Raw genomic sequence first — 21,131 nt, forward strand, 5'->3', positions numbered from 1 at the left:
CCTGTGCTATATCTATCCTTGGAGTGTTTGATGGGAATAGGGCTCACCTATTCTAGCAGTGTATCATAATGTTTCTGTGATTAGGTTTATTGGGAAAATATTTAGAAGGAGGTTTACTCTGTACCTAAGCCTGTGTTGTAAGGAAATGTTTAACTCCCCTCAACTTTGATTGTGGACAATATTGTGTGATGTAAAAATATAACGCAGTAATAAATTGGAGAATATCTTGTAGAAATGTTCCTATTGCCTGATAACAGGGCAATGTGGTCTGCCATGGGTTAAGTATAATGTGAGAGGCTGAGCTGTGAAAATCACCAGAAAGCTCTCTCTTTCATCACTACGATGAAATCAATCAACCTTAACATAAATTTAGCTCGTGATGCTGAACATCTGGTGGCCTGGTTTCCCAGCTATGCACTATACCCCCCAGAGTATCGATGCTGTCAAACAATGTAGAGGAGATGACATCCTTAGCACACTTAGTGCCCTCACACAGAAAAATAAAAGCCAATAATGGAGCAGTGTTAGCACATAAAGCAGATTATTTTTGCAGTCCTTTCCCCACCCATCACCCATCTCCCTTCCCATCACCCTCCCACCATTGCCCACAGCCAAAGTTTCTGGTAAGGTTCAGATTGTCACATGTGGTTTTGGGAGTAACTGCCCCATAATATCACCCGACATCTTCAGGCAAATTGGGAATCGGGAAAACTGTTCTGCTGTCAGAATGATCCAACTGAGGGGCAAAATGTTTTTGTTATCAGGACAGTCAATGCAACATTGCAACCAGATCAGATCAATGTAGAGGTCAACTGATGTTATAATAAATGTTTAGCTGTTCTGTCATTTTTTTTTGCTTAAAGTTTTGTAGGAACTTATTTAGCTGCTAATCTTATCCAACACAATATCTCCCAATCGCTGATGGAAAGCTGGATCAGGACAGTCATTACCTTGCTGGCATTCTCAGTCAAATCTCACTTCTTGACAAGCAGAGACAGCAGAAAGGAACTTAGGTGACAGATCTTTTCAGAGTGAACTGCAAGTGTGAGAGGGAAGGAAAGCAAAATTTCTTTGCACTGGGAGAGGGGGCCAAAGAGGGCATTTGGAAGTGCAATTTGTGACAGAACCGGAGATGTGTTGGGCAGAGTTGGGAGAGAGATAGGGAAGGCATTAGAATGACTGAACAGAGTGCTGTGAGGGAGGAAATGAATCCATAGTCCTCATGTAGCATCTAAAAACAAAATCACCTGCTGAAAGTATCGTCTCTTTCTCCATAGGAACATGTAGCGGTCATTCAGCCCCTCAAACCTGTTCTATTATTGAGTTAGCTCATAGCTGATCTGCATCTTAACTCCAGTTACTCAAAATCCTTCTCAAACTTTAACACTTTGCAAAAAAAATGTTGAAGCAAAATGGGTTTGTTTGGGGTTAGTGTTAGGAAAGGCTGGTCACTCAATGTGAGGTTAAGTTGTTTGGGGATAACACACTGTGGCTCTGGAAACCAAAATATGAAATTAAACAAAAAAAAGACAATCTTTCAGTCAGACATTTCTCTCCTGTTAATAAACATTTAAAACATTGTTAAGAAATTTCCCGCTAGGACAAGAGCATATTAAGCAACTAGAATTTAGGTCAAAGTGGTGCTGGAAAAGCACAGTAGGTCAGGCAGAATCCTGAAAAAGGGCTTTTGCCTGAAATGTCGATTTTCCTGCTCCTCGGATGCTGCCTGACCTGTTGTGTTTTTCCAGCACCACCCTAATCTAAACTCTGGTTTCCAGCATCTGCAGTCCTCACTTTTGCCATAATAATCAACTAGACAACCACAGAATTTATAGAACAGAAACAGGCCATTCTGCCCAACAGCTCTGTACTGGTGTCCATATTCTATACAAATCTCTTCCCATCCTTCTCCATTCAAACCTATTAATAAAGTCTTCTACACCTATCCTCCTCATGTGTTAATCCAGCTTCCCCTGAAATAATGTTCACCTTGACCATTCCCTATGGGAGTGAGTTCACATTTCACTGTCCTGACCTATGACTCCCTAAAAGGTGGAAAAAGCTTTTCTATGTTTATTCTAATGAATGCCTTCACAATGTTGAATTAGGTCATTCTACCGACACCATCATCCTTATCTTTTCTCTCGAAATCAGTCTTTCCTGACTATTACATATACTCCTCATGCATATAACTGGTAACAGGAGTTTGAAACTCAATGATAATTTGTAATTACTTAGCGCTGCTGTACCTGTTGTTTACTGGGGGATGTGAAATACAGTGATAAGCTGTTGGACTTCACCCCTGCCTCAGCCCATCTGCTATTGAAACTCTCATTCCTACCTCTGTGATCTCCAAACTCAATAATTCCAATATCTTCCTGACCAGTTTCCCATCTTCTCCCTTCTATAAACTGAACATCTATTCAAACAGCTCCGGCCCCGATCCTAATTTACATTAGGTCCTGTTTACTTATCACCTGATATCAATTACCTGATGTAAATTAGGACTGGTACTAGAGCTGTCTGAATAGACGTTCAGTTTATGGTGATGCCCAATGCTTGCTTACTTATCACCCCATGCTTTTCTCTCTAATCGCCTCCAGGCCAATATCTGCACTTCTCTATTTCTGGCCACTTGAGAACTTTTTTTATTCCTTTCAAGAATATACTTTATTCATAAAAATGTATGTTTACATACATACAAAGTCGCTAAAGCAGTTTAGTCCTATACAGTAATATGTGAAGAAAACAAGCAAACATTGGAGTTTGACTCTATCCAACAAACAATTCAAAGGCATCTCTTACTTGTGTAAGACTATATTTACATATAATTGAGATAGCAGGAGGGTCCAATAACTGAACAGGCCCCCATTTACCTTCAGCAGGAAGACCTCAGACGGTGATCTTACCCCAGTGCGCCTTGGCGGCAGCTGCCCCAGGCTTTAGTGTGTCCCTCAGTGCATAGTCCTGAACCTTGGAATGTGCAACCCTGGTTTTAATACTCCACCAAGTGGTGGCCATGCCATCAGCTGCCTGGACCCCAAGCTCTGACACTCTCCCCCTACCACGCCACACTACATTTGTCTTTTAGAAAATCATTACAATCATTTACTTTGGCCAACATGTTTATACATCAACCTGTCTGAAAAGTTTCGGGAGTGTTTATTATTTTTAAGGAGCATTGTTTAAGAGCTGCATATTGTTGTTGCAATATGGCAGAAGATAACACACTTGATTTAAATATTCAATGTTGTGACAAGTGCTACTTCAATGTAATGCCCTGCTTCATTCCTGAGGTATGAAACCATCTCTAAACGAGTGCAGAATGATTGGACTTAGTTTTGAAAAGAATGATGATCTTATTAACTATTCTTAGGCAGCTGTATTTTAATTAGAGGTTAAATATTTTATAGAGTCATATTCTCTTTTGGTGCTGGGTCTTCTTTCATTTTTCAGAATTCTTAATTTGTGGCTTTATATTCTCACCACAGAGAGAAATGTCAGCTCATCATTCATTCCCAAAACAACTATTACCATCCAAGACAATATAATTGCATCAGAAATTCCCAGTGCAGGTACATACAGGAGTAGATACAGAGTAAAACTTCCTCTACACTGTGACCATCAAATACTCCCAGGACAGATACAGCATGAGGCTGGATACAGAGTAACTCATGTCTTTACACTGTCTCCATCAAACACTTGCATGGGGTTAGATACAGAGTAAAGCACCCTCTGGCAATTTGAACAGACTGAAACGTTACCTTGGAACTCTTTTGTAGGGGGAACTCTCTCCAGTGTCCTCTTGAGCTATAGCTATCCCTCAAACATCATCTCTCAGATTGTCCTTTCTGTTTTCTGGTGCTGAATTGTGGGTGTTTGGCTGGTTTGGAAATTAGTTTGTGTTTCCTAGATTGTAACAGGGATGTGACCTCAAAGGTGTATCATTGACTGCATGGCACTTTCCGAGGTGGCCTGAGGTTGTGAATGACATTAATAAAATGCAAAATGCTCCTTTGTCCTGTTTAGCCTGGGAACATTTGCATTTTCATAAGCCAAGCACTGGCAATGCAGCTTTAAAGTGAAGAGAAGGTTTGGCGTGTGGGCGTGTGTGCGTGTGTGTGTTGTGGGGTGGTGCAGGGAAGAGATGTGAGATGGCTGTGAGATATATCACCTAGCAGGGAATGAGCTCCCATTGAATGAAAGTCACTGGGCTGCTTGAGCAAAATCTGCAGCCATCTAATGCACAGCAAGATCTCACAAAGAGCAGTGATGTCTGATGCTCACTGTCAGATGGTCTGAGGGATAATATTTGAATGGTACATTGTTGGGGGGATGGGGGGTGGTCGGGGGTGGGGGGGGGGGGAGGAGGGTAAACTCCCCTGTTCCTCTCCAAAAGCAATTCTGCGGCATTTCAGTCAATGCCAGTCTCTGCCACATGTTTACAGGAAAGTTGAGTGGACAGGTCAGTGAGCCTGACTCCCCAGCACCCACCCTGACCCGAGGCCAACCCCACTAAAGGCTCAGCAGGTTGTACAGTGAGGGACTGGGCCACAGAAACCAGCAGGAAGGCTTTTGGTCCAATTCCTCATCTCTGTTGAGTTGCAATGATCTCAGCCTGGCAGCACTAAGGGACAGTGACAGAGGGAGGAGAGGGGGCTGCATGTGGTCTTGGGCTGGCTTTAACATTGGGCTAAACTGGGTTAAGGAGGATGAAAATCAGCTGCGTTTCCCCTTCCTGAAAAAAAATACAGTACAAAATATCAAAGATGCACATCAGTCTGACTCATTTACTTGGAAATGTTTGGAACATGTGGGACTTGAACCTGGGCAACTGAGATCAATGATGGGGGTGCTACCATGGATCCACAAGGCACCTCTAATTCACTCAATATACTTTGAAATGGAGTTCCTGTACAACCTATATTTTCACTTCCAAGAGAGTTACTTTTCAAACAGTTCTTTTTCCCCTCTGGGAATCCAGCTCCTGCTGCTTTGCCAGCGGACAAACTCAGGAACATCTGCATTTCCTGTCGCCAAAGGAACCATGCCCCCAGACCTCAAACTGGGCTGACACGTGAGTGTGGGCGGCTGGGTAAAGCCAAGTGCCCAGCTGAGCAGGGCATCAGCGGGTAGAGGTGACAGAGCAGAAAGGGGGACAGTAAATCCTTCCTGGCATAGCTTCAGCCACAAATTAAGATCAAAGTTAATCAAGAAAACAAGCCTGAGACCAAAGCAAATCATCCTCTCTCTCTGGCAGAGTATTCCCCCTGGAGATATCGGTCTCCCACCCCCCCAGGGTGCAGGTCAGGCTTGATGGAGTTTATTCACGCATCACATACACAGACTTCATTCACATCACTGTAAAAACAGAGAGAGATCTCAGGACACAAGAGGAGGCCATTCAGCCCGGCAGGTCTGTACCAACAATCCTCGCCTTTGAATGAGCTTTTGTCTCATTCACTCAACCCTCCCCGATCATCCACATCACCCGTCCGATCAATTAATAGTCACATCCAGGCAAAGAGCTTCTGGATTTACACTCTGGATTCACACAGGCCTGACCGAGAGACGGGGTTGTGCCCGGGTTGGGGGGGGGAATGTCTTGAGGGGATACAGCTCTGAACCAAACGCCATGCTTCCCGTTGGATGGTCTCCTTACCTTGGCTTAAAGTGCCAGTGAGAAATCGAAAGAAGAAGCGAGCTAGTTTAGTCAGCTGTCTCTTGCAGCGTTTCTTGCAGACGCTCATTTTGAGGGGAAGCCGAGAGGGATGAATTTATGGTTAAAGATAAAACGGTTCTAATTTGAAATGCAAAGTCCACACAAGAATCGACAGCGCGGAGAGTTCTACGGTGCACCACTCCTTGCCCCACTTGATGGGAATCCTTTGAACTGTTCCCCCTTGTCAGGGATACTCTTGTGAGGCGTCCACAGCTCGATTGCAGCTCCAAGATTCTCAGAAGTCTCAAATTGTTTTTTTTTTAATTGACGTATTTCTCTCTCTCTCTCTCTCTCTTTCTGTGAAGGGTAGACAGCTCTCAGCCAAAGCACCACTCACATATAACATCTGCTTGTGGTTACAGCGAATTAAAGACGAATATGGTTGCCAAGGAAACCACGGACTCGGTGGTTCATACCAACCTCAACTATAAAAACATATATAAATACAGATGAGTCTCAGGAGGTAAGAAGCTTCCAGGGTCTGGTCTCGCACGATATCTCCTGAAGACAGAGATTCTCAGTTGCAAACACTGCACAGGAACAACAGCAGCACCCACCAGCCGAACATTCTCTGATCTCATTTCTCATTTAATGAGTAACAGGACTGAGTCCCACATACAGTGAAGGTTGCTGCTGTATCAGATCTGAAACGAAGGCTCCATAGCGTACACCTCCTCCAAAACTCTGCTGCTGATTTTCCAATCCTCACCCTCCCCAATAGCTAGGTGGTGGGGACTCCCTGAACTGGTAATAAAATCGAATCAGGAGCAGACTTTTCAATAAGTTCATGATTATCCTGATGTGACCTCTACCACACTTTCCCACCTGTCCCTTTTGACCCTGACTCACTCTTCAATATAGGTAAAAACAATGACTGCAGATGCTGAAAACCAAATACTGGATTAGTGGTGCTGGAAGAGCACAGCACTTTGATTTCGCTGCTCGTTGGATGCTGCCTGAACTGCTGTGCTCTTCCAACACCACTAATCCAGTAATCACTCTTCAATATCTCTAGCTTAACCCAGGAGATGGCCTAACCTCCATTGCTGTCTGGGGAAGAGCATTCCAACCACTCAGAGAAGGAATTCCTTCTCACCTCCAGCCTAATGAGGAGATTCCTTATTTCGAAACTGCCTCCTAGTTCTGGATTCCTGAGAGGGGGAAATGGTCTCTCAGCATCCCCCCTGTCGCTTGGGTGCAGAATTCAATGTTTCAAAAAAAGACATCTCCCATTCTTCCAAATTCCAATGGATATTCACTTCAAGTTTCCTCACAAGGCAAATCCCTTCATCTCAGGAATCAGACTAACTCTCACCCTCATGTTCAAATGCTTCCTTTTTGCTCAACCCTACACCTTTCCGATAGTGGAGCACACCTTCAGTTCTGGTCCCTTCAGCTGTCCCCACTTCCTTCACTCACCATGGCTAGCCGTGTCTTCAGATGCTGAGTCAGATGTCTGCAATTTCCTCCATCAACCTCTCTATTTCTCTCTCTCTGTTCCTTTAAGATGCTCCTTAAAACCTATCTCTTTGACTAACCTATTGGTCACCTGGACTATTGTGCAATATGGTTTGGTCTCAATGTGATCCTTTGAAGGACTTACAGATGTTTGTCAGATTAAAGGTGTTATATTCCACCACAGAAAATTACTGAAAGTACCTGGCATTTGTGTAGGGCAAATGTAGCTCACTTATCAACCCCAACCTAGCTATGGTCTTGGGTTTGCTGGATTTGGACATGGACTGCTTCAGTATCTGAGAAGTCCTGAATGACGCTGAACATTGTGTGGTCATCAGTGAACATCCCCACTTCTGACTTTATGATGGAGGGAAAGTCATTGATGAAACAACTAAAGATAGTTGAGCCTGGGACACCATACTGAGGAACTTCTGAAGTGATAACTACTATTGTATTCTGCACCTCTTAGTAATCGTTACTACATCTTTAGATTTAACAATCATCATTATTACATCTATTGACCTAACAATTATTGATTCTAGATCCCTAATATTTCCTAATACATTTTTAAATATAAAAATAGTCAAAAGTTAAGGGGAAAAGTCATTAGAATGGGGTTGAGAAACAAATCAGCTACGATTGAATGGAGGAACAGACCTTATGGTTTTATGGTCTTTTACTAGTGAGGAAAGCTACCAAACTAAGCTAAGATGTCCCCACTCCCCACCATTATAAATGCTCATTCTTTAGCTGACAATTGCAAAACAGTTCATCAGTGTCTTTTTACTGCTGAAAACTCATCGTAACTGAATGTCAATTTCACAAGTTGGAATGAATGAGTAAATATCATTTAGTTAATATATAATATAAAATATAAATAGCATTTCTAATGACGGAGTACATCAGAGTAAGACCCATCAGAGAATGAACCTGAAGAGACAGCTAATGAGCTGTCTGTGTTGCATGAAATGAAGAAGACAGGTGCCACTGGAAGACTTTATTGCATTGTGCAATCTTATTGGATTGTCCTCAACATCGTTAGAAATAGGACAAAATCTCTGACTCTTTCAAATAAAAAACATTTGAGATAATCAGGAGGTCAATGGGAGAAAGTCTGTCAAATAAAAAGTCCACAAAAGCTGCCAGACTTGCGAGATATTTCCAGCATTTATAGTTATTACTTGCAATTTTCAACACCTGCAGTATTTAATCTTTGTGCCTCTGAAACTTGTCTTCTTTCCCCGATGTACTTGTCCATCTTGTCCCTGGAGCTGCTGACCACTGGCTCAGGATGGGCTCCAGACACTGGTGTTCTCACAAATGATCTATTGCCAGGTTGTTCACCATTCAGAGCATGACAACTAACACCAGTCTCGTTTGTGCCTGACATTCTCGCTGGGGCATCACTGCAGCCTCTCAATGCACAATATATCTTTACTTAGCTAAGGAGACCAAACATGCACCCAAACTCTAGGTGTGGTCTCACCAAGGCCTTTCTACAACTGTAGAAATACTTCCTTACTCCTGTACTCAAACCCTCTTGCAATGAAGGCCAACATACCATTTTTCTTCCCAACTGGCACTTGCTACACTGATGTACAAGGACCCCCTGGGTCCCTTCTTAGATTAAATGTTTCCTATCCATCACCATTTAAATAATACTCTGCCATTCTGTTTCTTCTACTGAAGTGCATGATCCACACTCATCCACAATAATAGAGCCACTGGGTACAATGGGCTGAATGGCCTCCTTCTGTACTGTAATTATAGACCATAAGATATAGGAGCCATTAATTAGGCCATTCAGCCCATCTAGTCTGCTCCACCAATACTGTGATTCTGTGATCATACTCTGTGATCTGGAACATCAAGCTTGTTCTGAAAATCCAAATATACCAGATCTACTGGTTATTCCTAATCTATTCTGGGTTAGATCTTCAAAAAGTAGGTTGTCAAGCATGAGTAGAGTGGTACTGGAAAAGCACAGCAGGTCAGGTTGCATCTGAGGACCAGGAAAATCGACATTTCAGGCAGGAGCCCTTCAACCTGCCCGAAATGTTGATTTTTCTGCTCCTGAGATGCTGCTTGACCTCCTGTGCTTTTCCAGTACCACTCTGATCTTGACTCTGATCTCCAGCATCTGCAGTCCTCACTTTTGCATAGTCAAGCATAAGTACACTTTCATAAATCCATGTTTACTTTGTCAGATTCTATTGGTATTTTCTAAGTGTCCTATAATCACAACCATTATAGTGGACTCCAGTATTTTCCATCCTGCTGATGTTAGACTAACCGGTCTGTAAATGCCAGTTTTTCCCTTTTTTTAAAGTAGTGATATTACGTTTGCCTTTCCAAATGGCTGGGATGGTTCAGAATCAACAGAATTTTGCAAATCATTATCAACTCACATGCTATCTCCATGGCCATCTCCTTCAGTGCTTTGGGGTGTAAGTGATCAGGTCCTGGGGATTTATCAGCTTTCAATCCTATTGATTTTTCTTGCTTGTTTTTGCTAATACAAGTTTCCTTCAACTCTTCCTTCCAAAAGAATGCTGCCTCTCTCGTACTTTTGGGAATTAATTCAAAGTTACAAATCACACAACATCAGGTTATAGACCAACAGGTTTAATTGGAAGCACTAGCTTTCGGAGCACTGCTCCTTCATCAGTGGTGCTCTGAAAGCTAGTGTTTCCAATTAAACCTGTTGGACTATAACCTGGGGTTTTGTGATTTGTAACTGTGCACACCCCAGTCCAACACCAGCACCTCAAAATCTGGGAAATGATGTGTGGCTTCTTCTGAGATGATAGTATTGATAGATGAGATGATAAGCAGATGATACGAAGTTAGGTGGACAGGCAGGTCGTACTGAGGAAGTGGGGAGGCTGCAGAAGGATCTAGACAGTTTGGGAGAGTGGTCCAGGAAATGGCTGATGGAATTCAACGTGAACAAATGCGAGGTCTTGCACTTTGGCAAAAAGAATAAAAGCACAGACTACTTTCTAAACGGTGAGAAAATTCGTAAAGCCAAAGTACAAAGGGATCTGGGAGTGCTAGTCGAGGATTCTCTAAAGGTCAACATGCAGGTTGAGTCTGTGATTAAGAAAGCGAATGCAATGTTGTCACTTATCTCAAGAGGGTTGTGCTACTGAGACTTTATAAAGCTCTGGTTAGGCCCCATTTGGAGTACTGTGTCCAGTTTTGGTCCCCACACCTCAGGAAGGACATACTGGCACTGGAACGTGTCCAGCGGAGATTCACACAGATGATCCCTGGAATGGTAGGTCTAACATATGAGGAACGGCTGAGGATCCTGGGATTGTATTCATTGGAGTTTAGAAGATTAAGGGGAGACTTAATAGAGACATACAAGATAATAATGGCTTGGAAAGGGTGGATGCTAGGAAATTGTTTCCGTTAGGTGAGGAGACTAGGACCCGTGGACACAGCCTTAGAATTAGAGGGGGTAAATTCAGAACAGAAATGCGGAGACATTTCTTCAGCCAGAGAGTGGTGGGCCTGTGGAATTCATTGCCGCAGAGTGCTGTGGAGGCCGGGACGCTAAATGTCTTCAAGGCAGAGATTGATAGATTCTTGTTGTCTCGGGGAATTAAGGGCTACGGGGAGAATGCGGGTAAGTGGAGTTGAAGTGCCCATCAGCCATGATTGAATGGTGGAGTGGACTCGATGGGCCAAATGGCCTTACTTCCACTCCTATGTCTTATGGTCTTATGATAAAGTGTGTGTTTATTTGCTTTGTCATATCTTTGTTCTTCATTACTAATTTCCCCATTCCTAACCTAATCAGATTGTGGCCATAACCCACATGTTTCTTTCCCAGTGAGAATGTGCTATCATTGTTTAATTGAGCAATGAGCTACTTCAGAAGGTCAGGTTCTGGCCCTGGCTCTGGGACCTACTCATTCATTGAGTTTTTCCATTTGCTGTGAAAGGGCATTTGATCAATTTAAACAAAGTCCATTAAAGAATTAGCAAATACCACCAACTGACTCCAAATCCTACATTGGGAATCTCACTCAGGAGAACTAAGCACAGCAAGTACAATGAAGTGGGAGTATGCCACCCAGATGTAACAAGAACAAGAACTCTCTATAATTAAACTCCTCAACACATCACACAGCAGATCTCACTTCCACTGAAGTGTGCAGTCTATTAGTAGTTTGATGTCCATGGCAGTTGCAGTACAGAGAGCAGCAGAGAGAAATGACAATTTAATCTCATGGTGAGGGTTCCAGCCCAGGCTAGAATGTTAACCAGGACATCAGGAGAAATCCGGAATCTTCCATGAGACAAGAAACCTGTGTACATACAGTCGCACTGATGGAAAGGTAGCACTCCCTTGTTACTGCGAGTGACAATCATCTGAGAATAGGTGCAGATAATGTCAAAGACAGATCATTTCATCAGAATAAACAGGACAATATAACCCTGTACCTGTCTTAGGGATGTTTGATAGGGACAGTACCAAAAGGAGCTTTATTCTGTATCCTACCTCACATTGTACCTGTCCTAGGAGTGTTTGATGGGGATCATGTAGATGATGCTTTATGTTTAGTTTAAAAGGATAGAAAAAGCTTTACTCTGCATCTAACACCATTCTGTCCCTGTCCTGTGAGTGTTTGACGGAATCAGTATAGAGGAAGCTTAACTTTATCTAACCCTGTGCTGTAACTGCCCTGGGACTGTTTAATGGGGACAGCGTCAAGGGAAATTTCTCCTCCTTCACACTAACCTCTCTAACAGAAGATGAGAACGAAGCTGTAATTGGCTGAGAGTCTGAAGTCACTGATGGGCAGACTCTCAGGTCACTATGAATTGATCTCATTTTTGTTTTGTTCAGACTGAGGGGTCTTGATTCAAGTTACCCTGTGTCTGCACACTGCCTCAGTGCAATGAAAGAATACTTCAGAGGAAGTGCTCGCTCTTCCTGCTGGAGATCTGACGAGCTTGAATGGAACAGATGTCCATAAACCCTCAGGGAGTAACCAGCTTCCCAAGGATTATGATTGACATGAGTTGCATGTACGAGAGAAAGAGAATTATTTCTGGCAGTGCTGCTTCACACAGAGGGCCCTGGGGAATAGTGAACTGAAGCTCCAGATTCTGGTGACTGAGATTTTCACAGTTTCTGGAGGAGGAGCAGGTGTCTGAGTTCAAACCACCACCATACTTCCACCTTTACATCATTTATCACCTCCTGGAAGGCCTCCTGCATTGTGCCTTGAAACTTGAGGTTGTCCAAAACTTTATTTTAATTCATATCTTATCCCACTCCCAATCTGCAACTGTCATGTTAAAAGATTAAATGGACTGTCTCCCTGGACATTAATGTAATATTAAAGGGTTAAACTGCACTGCCTTCCTCCAGAAACTGAACACTCTGGAAGTGGATGGAGACGACAGTCAGGCAAGAATGCAGATGGCTCCCATTTCATTTCGACAGTCATTTGCTGCTACTCCCCTACGATTATCAAATTAAACTCTTATTCAGTCCCTTCCATTCAGAAATATTTTCATAGCCATCCCCCAGCCAATCAGCTTGTGTGATCATCCCCCAATACTGAAGCATATCACATCTACATTGTCTGGGGAAGTAACAGAGCCAGAATTCATTTGCAGGGCCACCCTGAAGCTAGGACATATCATACCTACATTGTCTTGGGGAATCACGGAGTCAGGAAATCGACTGCATAACGATTCTCAGGATTAGGGCATTTATGTTTACATTACCTCCGAGGATGACCTAATCCTACCATTGTACCTGGTGTAACATGTGGTTATGAGGTGAGGGTGGCCAGAATATCTGTGAGCTTTACCAACTGACCTGTATGAAGGGGATGTGTTTTCTTTGTTCAGGGCATCATTTTGACTCAACTTCACACGACCAGCAAAGTATGTCAGAGGGGTCACCTAGCTTGTACAAACTTTAATAAACTTTAACTGTTTTCCTAAATTGGTGTGTGCGAAACCTAGGGAAAAGAACCTAACACAACAATTCAATCTTAAAATCCTCTACTTCTTTTCAGATGTCTCCCAGGATTTGCCCCTCCTTCATTCTGTAATTACATCCTGTCCAATAAACCTCCAGCATATCCTTTAACTCTGCCATCCTGTACACCTGGATTTAATTGCCCAACTGCTATTAGTGGGACCATCACCCACCTGGTACTAATCTCTCAAATTCAGGCTGACTCTCCACCTCATTCATCATTGAAGACAATTCTTATTACCTTCTTTGAATAAGAATTTGGCCACCTGTCCTTCCATCTTTTCCTCTGGGTTGGTATTAAGTTTGCATTAATATCTCCCTGACAGCGCAGCACTCCCTCATTACTGGCCCTCCAACAGTGCAGCACTCCTGCAGTACTGCCCCTCTCATTGTACAAGAGTCAGTAATCCCTCAGTACTGACTTTTGAGCAGTGCAACACTCCCTCAGTACTGACCCTCTGACAGTGCAGCACGCCTTCACTGCTGACCTCTGACAATGCTGCACTCCCTCACTACTGACTCCGTAATAGTGTGACACTCCCTCAGTGCTGAACTTCTGACAGTGCAGTACTCCCACGGTACTGACCCTTCGACAGTGCAGCACTCCCTCAGTACTGACCCTCCGAGGGTGCAGCACCTCCTCAGTAATGACCCTTTTTACAGTGCGGCACTCCTTTCTTCAGTAGGGAGACCAAACTGTATGCATTACTTCAGGTGTGGTCTCACCAAGGCATGTATAACTGCAGTAAAACATCCTTATTTCTGAATTCAAATTTTCTTGCAATGAAGCCCAATATCCCATTTATCTTCCTAATTGCCTGCTGCACCTGCTTGTCAACGTCAATTTACTGGTGTACAAAGGCACCTGGATCCTTTTGTACATCCATACTTCCCAGTACATTATCATTTAAGCAATATTCTTGCTTTCTGGTTTCCACACTAAAGTGTGTAACTTCACATTGAGCCATAATGCACTGCATGTGTTTGCCCTCTCACTCAACTTGACTGAATCACCTTGAAGTCTCCTTACATTCTCCTCCCATTTATCCCCATTCTGTTACCTGTTTGTCAACCAATTCTTGACCCATGCCAATCCAATTCCCATTCTCCCATGTACTTTAACTTTGTCCACTAACCTGTTATGAAGGACCACCTCAGAAGACTTCTAAAATTCCACTGGTTATCCCTTATCTATTCTACTATTTATAGTCTCAAAACAACCTGTTAGATTTGTTAAGCCTGATTTGCTCAATTTGCTTAAACCCACGTTGGCTTTGTTCAATCCCATTAATGCTCTCCAAATGTTCAATTATCACCTCATTTAAAATTGACTGCAGCATTTCCCCCACTACTGAGGGCAGGCTAACTTTCTGTAATTTTCTGTTTTTTGAAATAGTGGGGCTATATTTGCCATCCTCAATCTGTAGGAACTGATCCAGACTCTTTAGAAGTTTGGAAAATGACCTCCAATGCATGCAATATTTCCAGGGCCACTTCCTTTGAAACTCTGGGATGTAGATCTTTAGGCCCTGGGGATTTGTCAGCCTTTAAATCTATTAATTTCCCCAGCACCAGTTTCATACAAGTACTGATTTCCTTCAATTCTGCCCTCTCATTAGACCCTCAGTTCCTAACAATTCTGGGAGATTATTTGTAATCTCGTGTACCTTTAATTCTTCTGCCATTTTTTGCTCCCCATTATAATTTCCCCAGCTTCTGACTGTACATTTGCCTTTACTAGTCTTTTTCACTTCACGTATTTATAGAAGTTTCTTTGGTCAGTTTCTAAAGTTTCCCACAATTTTGCTCTCAATCTTATTTGTTCCCACTTGATCAATAGTTATGTGTTCTTTTGAAGAATTTTAAGTTGGTCCCAGTCCTCAGGCTTGCTGCTTTTTCTGGAAATTTTATATATCTCCTCTTTGGATCTAATGCTTCCTCTAATCTCTTTGTATGTGATGGCTGAGCCACCTTTTCTCTTTTATTTTTACGCCAGACAGGAGTAAATAATTGATGCAATAAATGCACACTTTCTTGAAATATTAGCCATCGCCTATCCACTGTCAACCCCTTTAGTAAGGTATCCCAATCCATCCTTGCCAATTTGCACCTCATAACCTCATAGTTCCCTTTCTTTAGATTCAGGGTGCTAGTTTCAGATTCAACTACATCACTCTCCAGCTTAATGAAGAATTCTAAAATATTATGGTTGCTCTTCCCGAAACGACCCCACACAATAAGATTGTTAAGTAACGCTTTCCCATTGCACAGGACCAGTCTAGTATAGCCTTCTCTCTAGTTGATTCCTCAATGTACTGAAAAAAAAATAAACTACACACTCTGAGAAATCCTCCAAATCCTCCACTGCTCGTTTGGTTTCTCCAGTCTATATGTAAATTAAAGTTACCTATGATTACATTTGTACCCTTAATGCCCACATCTCTGATTTAATGCCTTCCCTTACATATCCAGTGGCCTTTGGACAACCTTTAACAACGTATTCAGTCCCTTAGTATTTCGTAGCTCCACCCACACAGATTCCACATTATGATTTTATGAATATCTTTGCATATGATTGCACTGATGTCCTCCTTTACAAACAATTCTGCCTCACCTCCTTTCCTCTTTTGTCTGTCCTTCCTAAGTAATGATTAGCCCTGAATCATCAGTTCCCAAGCTTGGTCACCCTGCAGCTTGGTCACTCTGTCATTATACCTATGTCATTTATGCCTATCTTCATTGCTATTTCAGCTACATTATTGTAAATGCTCTGAGTATTAACAGGCAACTTGTCTTTTTAATGTTGTTAGTCAACTGAACTTTAGTTTGCACTATGGTCACATTTGTTTATGAGCTTTATTTTGTCAGACTTCCAATTTCTTACCTTTCAGTCTTCTGTGTCTATCCTTATTTTCCTATGTCCTGTGTCTCTCTGTTTAGTTCCCAAACTCCTGACACTCTAGTTTAAACCCCTCTCTGCCTGACACACCGTCATCCCCACACCCTGGATATCGGTCATCAGTCCTGCTCTTGCCGAGATCCAACCCTTCCTGCTTGTACTGGGCCCATCTTCCCTTCTCCAGCCATATAATCATCTGATATTTTTAATCAGGACATTTGTGATCCTACTTTTGAATTTATATCCCAACTCCCTATACGCTATTTGTAGGTCTTCACTCCTTTTTTAACCTGTGTTGGTGGTAATGATATGTACCACAACCACTGGCCGTCACACTCGCCCTCAGGACGCCAGGTTGACCCTGGCACCAGGGAACTAACATCCTGATGGAGTGGTGATGGTCTAGTGGTATTATCACTGGACTGTTAATGCAGAGGCTAGATTTGAGTGGTGCTGGAAAAGCACAGCATCGGAGGAGCAGGAAAATGGACATTTCGGGCAAAAGCCCTTCATCAGGAACCCAAACAATAATCTGAGAACCCAGGTTCAAACCCCACTACAGCAGATGGCAGCATTTGAGTTCAATAAAAATCTAGAATTAAGAGTCTAATGATGACCATAAATTCATTGCGGACTGGGAAAAACCCATCTGGTTCATTAATGTCCTTCAGGGAAGGAAACTGCTAGCTTACATGTGACTCGAGACCCACAGCAATATGGTTGAGTTTTAATTGCCCAATTAGGGATGGGCAATAAATGCTGGCCCAGTCAGTGACATGAATAATGGAAAAAAAATCTATTCTGGAGTCTCTTTTGCAGCTGTAGAAATCTTTGTGTTCCCTGCACTATTCAATCCCCTATCACTATAACCCTGTCATTTTTCCCCTTCCTGTCTTTTCACAAGAGGCACCCTGTGAGAGAGACCTGTTTTCTGCTGCTGCCCCCTCAATAGTCCCTCGCTCAATAATATTCAAAACAGTCTCTCTGATCGAGGGAGATGACTACAGGTGCCCCTGTGTGAGATGGTTTCCTTTACTCTGCCCGATGGTTACCCAACCTCTTTCTGCCTGTTCAGTCTGGCATGACCACCTCACTGGATGTGCTGTCCATGATAATCCCAGCTCCACAGTAAGTCCACCCACTGCTCCAGCTCTGAAGTGTGGTTCGCCAGTAGCTGCAGTTGGACACACTTCCTGCACATGTGGCTGCAAGGGCTGGAATTGTGCATGACCTTCCAACATAGCACAGGAGGGGGATAGCACAGGTGTAAGCTCTCCTGCCGTGACTTCCCTTTAGGGTAAGCTTCCCTGTAAAAACTTTGGAGAATATGCGAAAAGCATCTGAAGGTGGGGTGCACAGATGGAGAGGGCACTAAGGGATGGAGGGTTGAGGGAGGTTCTCACAAGTTAGTATTTCTCAGCCTTCTGTGTTGAGCTGAGAGAGGACCTTCGAAGTAAACATGAGTTTAGTGTCTTATTGAGTTGTTGACTAATTTTCAGCTTCACTGTATCTGCTGGTTACTGAGGGATTAGTCAGTTTACCCACAAGGTTAAAGGGAGGTTTGATATCTGGGTCAGAATGAGCTTCCATTATGTGTTACACTCAGCTCTTTAATTGGTTTTACGATGATTGATGTTGGTCCTGCAGCTGCTGATAACCGCTGTCTCTCTGTTAATTACTTTCTCCATCTCCGATCAGCTTTTTTGAATGTGTTCCAAAGTCTGCTTCTGAGAGATTGAAACCCTATTTCTGCCTCCACGTTCCTAATTCTTTCATGCTTACTGCTTACTCAGTAGTAAGCAGACTGCAATCCTCTGACGTCCCAATCATTTACCATCAAAGAATTTTACCCACAACCTGCTGGTTAATACTCTCACTTCAGGCTCAGTGGTGATAGACTTAAGCCCCATTCCAGCATCTTGTGTCGATAATTGAAGCTGAGGCAGTGCTGAACTGTTAGAGGTGCTGTATCTCAGATGAGGTACTAAGCTGAGGCACTGTCTACCGTCACAGGTAGATATAAACAATTCCATTGGATGGTCCCATGGAAAGGACTGGGAGAATCACAGCAAGATGTTATTCTGTCCGTCATGTCTGTTCTTGGTGTCACCTTCTGAAATAACTCCAAGGAGGCATGTATCCTGTCGCCAAGTCACCCTTTATTTACAGGTGCACAGTACATGGGCTCTGACCAGCCAGCTCAGAGGGCCAGTCCCTAGAATGAAGAGACCTTCTGAATCTCCTGTTTATGGATATTAGTTTGTTTGCTGAGTTGGAAGGTTCACTTTCAGATGGTTTGTCACCATGCTAGGTAGCATCATCAGTGAGTCTCCGGTGAAGCACTGGTGTTATGCCCTGCTTTCTATGGTGACATCACCAACCCAAGGAAACCTAAACACATAAATAGAAAGTGGGTCATACCACCAGTGCTTCACCAGAGGCTCACTGATGATGTTACCTAGTATGGTGACAAAACGTCTGAAAATGAACCTTCCAGCCCAGTGAACAAACACATCCAGAACCTCAACCTGAGCTACAAATCTTCTCAAAGCTCTCGATTATGTATTTCTAATTTTATTAACAGTACAGTTTATTTTTTAAAAAAAATTCAGTAGTCTCATTATGAATTTAGAATAGTGGGAATGGAGGTTAGGGCAGTTGAATGTTCCTCCTGCAGAATGTGGGAGGTAAGGGTCACCAGTAGTGGTCCTACTGACTGCATCTGTGGGAATTGCACCCAACTCCAGCTCTTCGAAAACCACGTTAGGGAACTGGAGCTGGAGCTGGATGAGCTTCGGATCATTTGGGAGGTGGAGGGGTTTATTGAGAGGAATTACAGGGAGGTAGTCACACCTCAGGTAAACAAAGAAGGTTGATGGGAACTGATAGGCAGAGTAGGGATCTCCAGTGGCCGTTCCCCTCAACAAGTATCCCCTTTTGGTTACTTTTGTGGGGGGTGGACTTACCAGGAGTAAACAAAGGGGAACAGATCTATGGCACGAATTCTGTCCCTGTTGCTCAGAAGGGAAGGGGGAGGAAAAGTGGAGCATTAATCACTGGGGACTCCAAAGTTAGGGGGACAGATAGGAGGTTCTGTGGGAATGAGAGAGACTCACGGTTGGTGTGTTGCCTCCCAGGTGCCAGGCTTTGTGATGTCTCTGATCGTGTTTTCGGGATCCTTGAGGGGGAGAGGAGCAGCCCCAAGTTGTGGTCCACATAGGCACCAATGATATAGGAAAAGAGAGGGGGATTTAAACCAGAAATTCAGTGAGCTAGGGTGGAAGCTTAGAGCTAGAACAAACAGAGTTGTTATCTCTGGTTTGTTGTCCTTGCCAGCGAAGCGAGGAATAGGGAGAGCGAGGAGTGGAACACGTGGCCACCGGGATGGTGCAGGAGGGAGGGTTTTGGATAATTGGGGCTTATTCTGGGATAGGTGGGACCTCTACAAACAAGATGGTCTTCATCTGAACCACAGGGGTACCAATATTGGGGGGGGGGGGGGGGGGGGTGACGGTGGGGGGGGAGTTTGCTAATGCTCTTTGGGTAGGTTTAAACTATTTCAGCAGGAGATTGGGAACCAAAATTGTAATTCAAGTATACGGGAGGACGAGAGTAGTGACGTCAGAACTAAGATTTCAAGATCACAAGAAGGCACTGGCAGGCAAGATATTGGTTTGAAGTGTGTCTACTTTGACGCCAGGAGCATCCAGAATATGGTGGGTGAACTTGCAGCATGGGGTGGTACCTGGAATTTCAATGTTGTGGTAATTTCAGAGACATGGGTAGAGCAGGGACAGGAATGGTTGTTGCAGGTTCCAGGATTTAGATGTTTCAGTAAAAACAAAGAAAATGGTAAAAGAGGGGGTGGCGTGGCACTGTTAGTCCAGGACAGTATTATAGTTGCAGGAAGGATGTTTGACGACTCGTCTACTGAGGTAGTATGGGCTGAGATTAGAAAGGAGAGGTTACCCCATTGGGAGTTTTCTATAGGCCTCTGAATAGTTCCAGAGATGCAGAGGATAGGATAGCAAAGATGATCCTCAATAGGAGTTAGAGTGACAGGGTAATTGTTATGAGGACCTTTAACATTTCAAATATTAACTGGGAATGCTACAGTTCAAATACTTCAGATGGGTCAGTTTTTGTCCAATGTGTGCAGGAGGGTTTCCTGACACAGTATCTCCAGTGGCCAACAAGGGGCGAGGCCACATTAGATTTCGTACTGGATAATGAACCCAGCCATGTGTTAGATTTGGAGTTAGGTGAGCACTTTGGTGATAATGAGCACAATTCAGTTGTGTTTACTTTAGTGATGGAAAGGAATAGGTATATACTGCAGAGCAGGTGTGATAGCTGGGGGAAAGGCAGTTATGATGCGATAAGGCAAGATTTAAGATGCATAAGATGCGGAAGGAAACTGCAGGGGATGGGCACAGTTGAAACTGTGGGTCCTTGATTAGTATGTACCTATCAGGCAGAGAGGAAGTTTTTGAGTGTGGGAGCCATGGTTTACTAAGGAAGTTGAATCTCTTGTCAAGAGGAAGAATAAGGCTTATGTTAGGATGAAATGAGATGGCTCAGTTAGGACGCTTGTGAGTTATAAGTTAGCCAGGAAAGACCTAAAGAGAGAGCTAAGAAGAGCCAGGAGTGGACTTGAGAAGTCGTTGGCAGTTCAGATTAAGGAAATCTCTAAAGCTTTCTATAACTTTGTCAGGAATAAAAGAATGACTAGAGTAAGATTGGGGCCAATCAAACATAGTAGTGGGAAGTTGTGTGTGGAGTACAAGGAAATAGGGGAAGTGTGAAATGAATATTTTTTTGTCAGTATTCACACTAGAAAGAGACAATGTGGTCAAGGCGAATACTGAGATACAGGCAACTAGACCGAATGGGATGAAGGTGCATAAAGAGGAGGTGTTAGCAATTCTGGAAAGTATTAAAATAGGTAAGTCCCCTGGGCCAGATGGGATCTGTTCTAGGATTCTCTGGGAAGCCAGGGAGGAGAGTGCCGAGCCTTTGGCTTTGATCTATATGTCATCATT

At 43.3% G+C, this 21,131-nt stretch overlaps 1 protein-coding gene across 3 annotated transcripts in view; it reads right to left on the minus strand.

The window, feature by feature from the left end:
* LOC140463365 (A-type potassium channel modulatory protein KCNIP2) overlaps positions 1 to 21,131 on the minus strand; it is a 364,768-nt gene that overhangs the window by 195,871 nt on the left and 147,766 nt on the right. The window contains exon 1 of one of the 3 annotated variants that reach the window (XM_072557218.1): positions 5,663 to 6,177. The exons of the other annotated variants lie outside the window; for them this stretch is intronic. Coding sequence (XP_072413319.1) covers positions 5,663 to 5,750 — 88 coding nt within the window. The 5' untranslated portion in view covers positions 5,751 to 6,177. Of the gene's footprint in view, positions 1 to 5,662; positions 6,178 to 21,131 lie in introns of those variants that run through there. 3 annotated transcript variants of the gene reach the window in all.

Source organism: Chiloscyllium punctatum, chromosome 38, assembly GCF_047496795.1.
Source record: "Chiloscyllium punctatum isolate Juve2018m chromosome 38, sChiPun1.3, whole genome shotgun sequence".
Taxonomy (NCBI): Eukaryota; Metazoa; Chordata; class Chondrichthyes; order Orectolobiformes; family Hemiscylliidae; genus Chiloscyllium; species Chiloscyllium punctatum.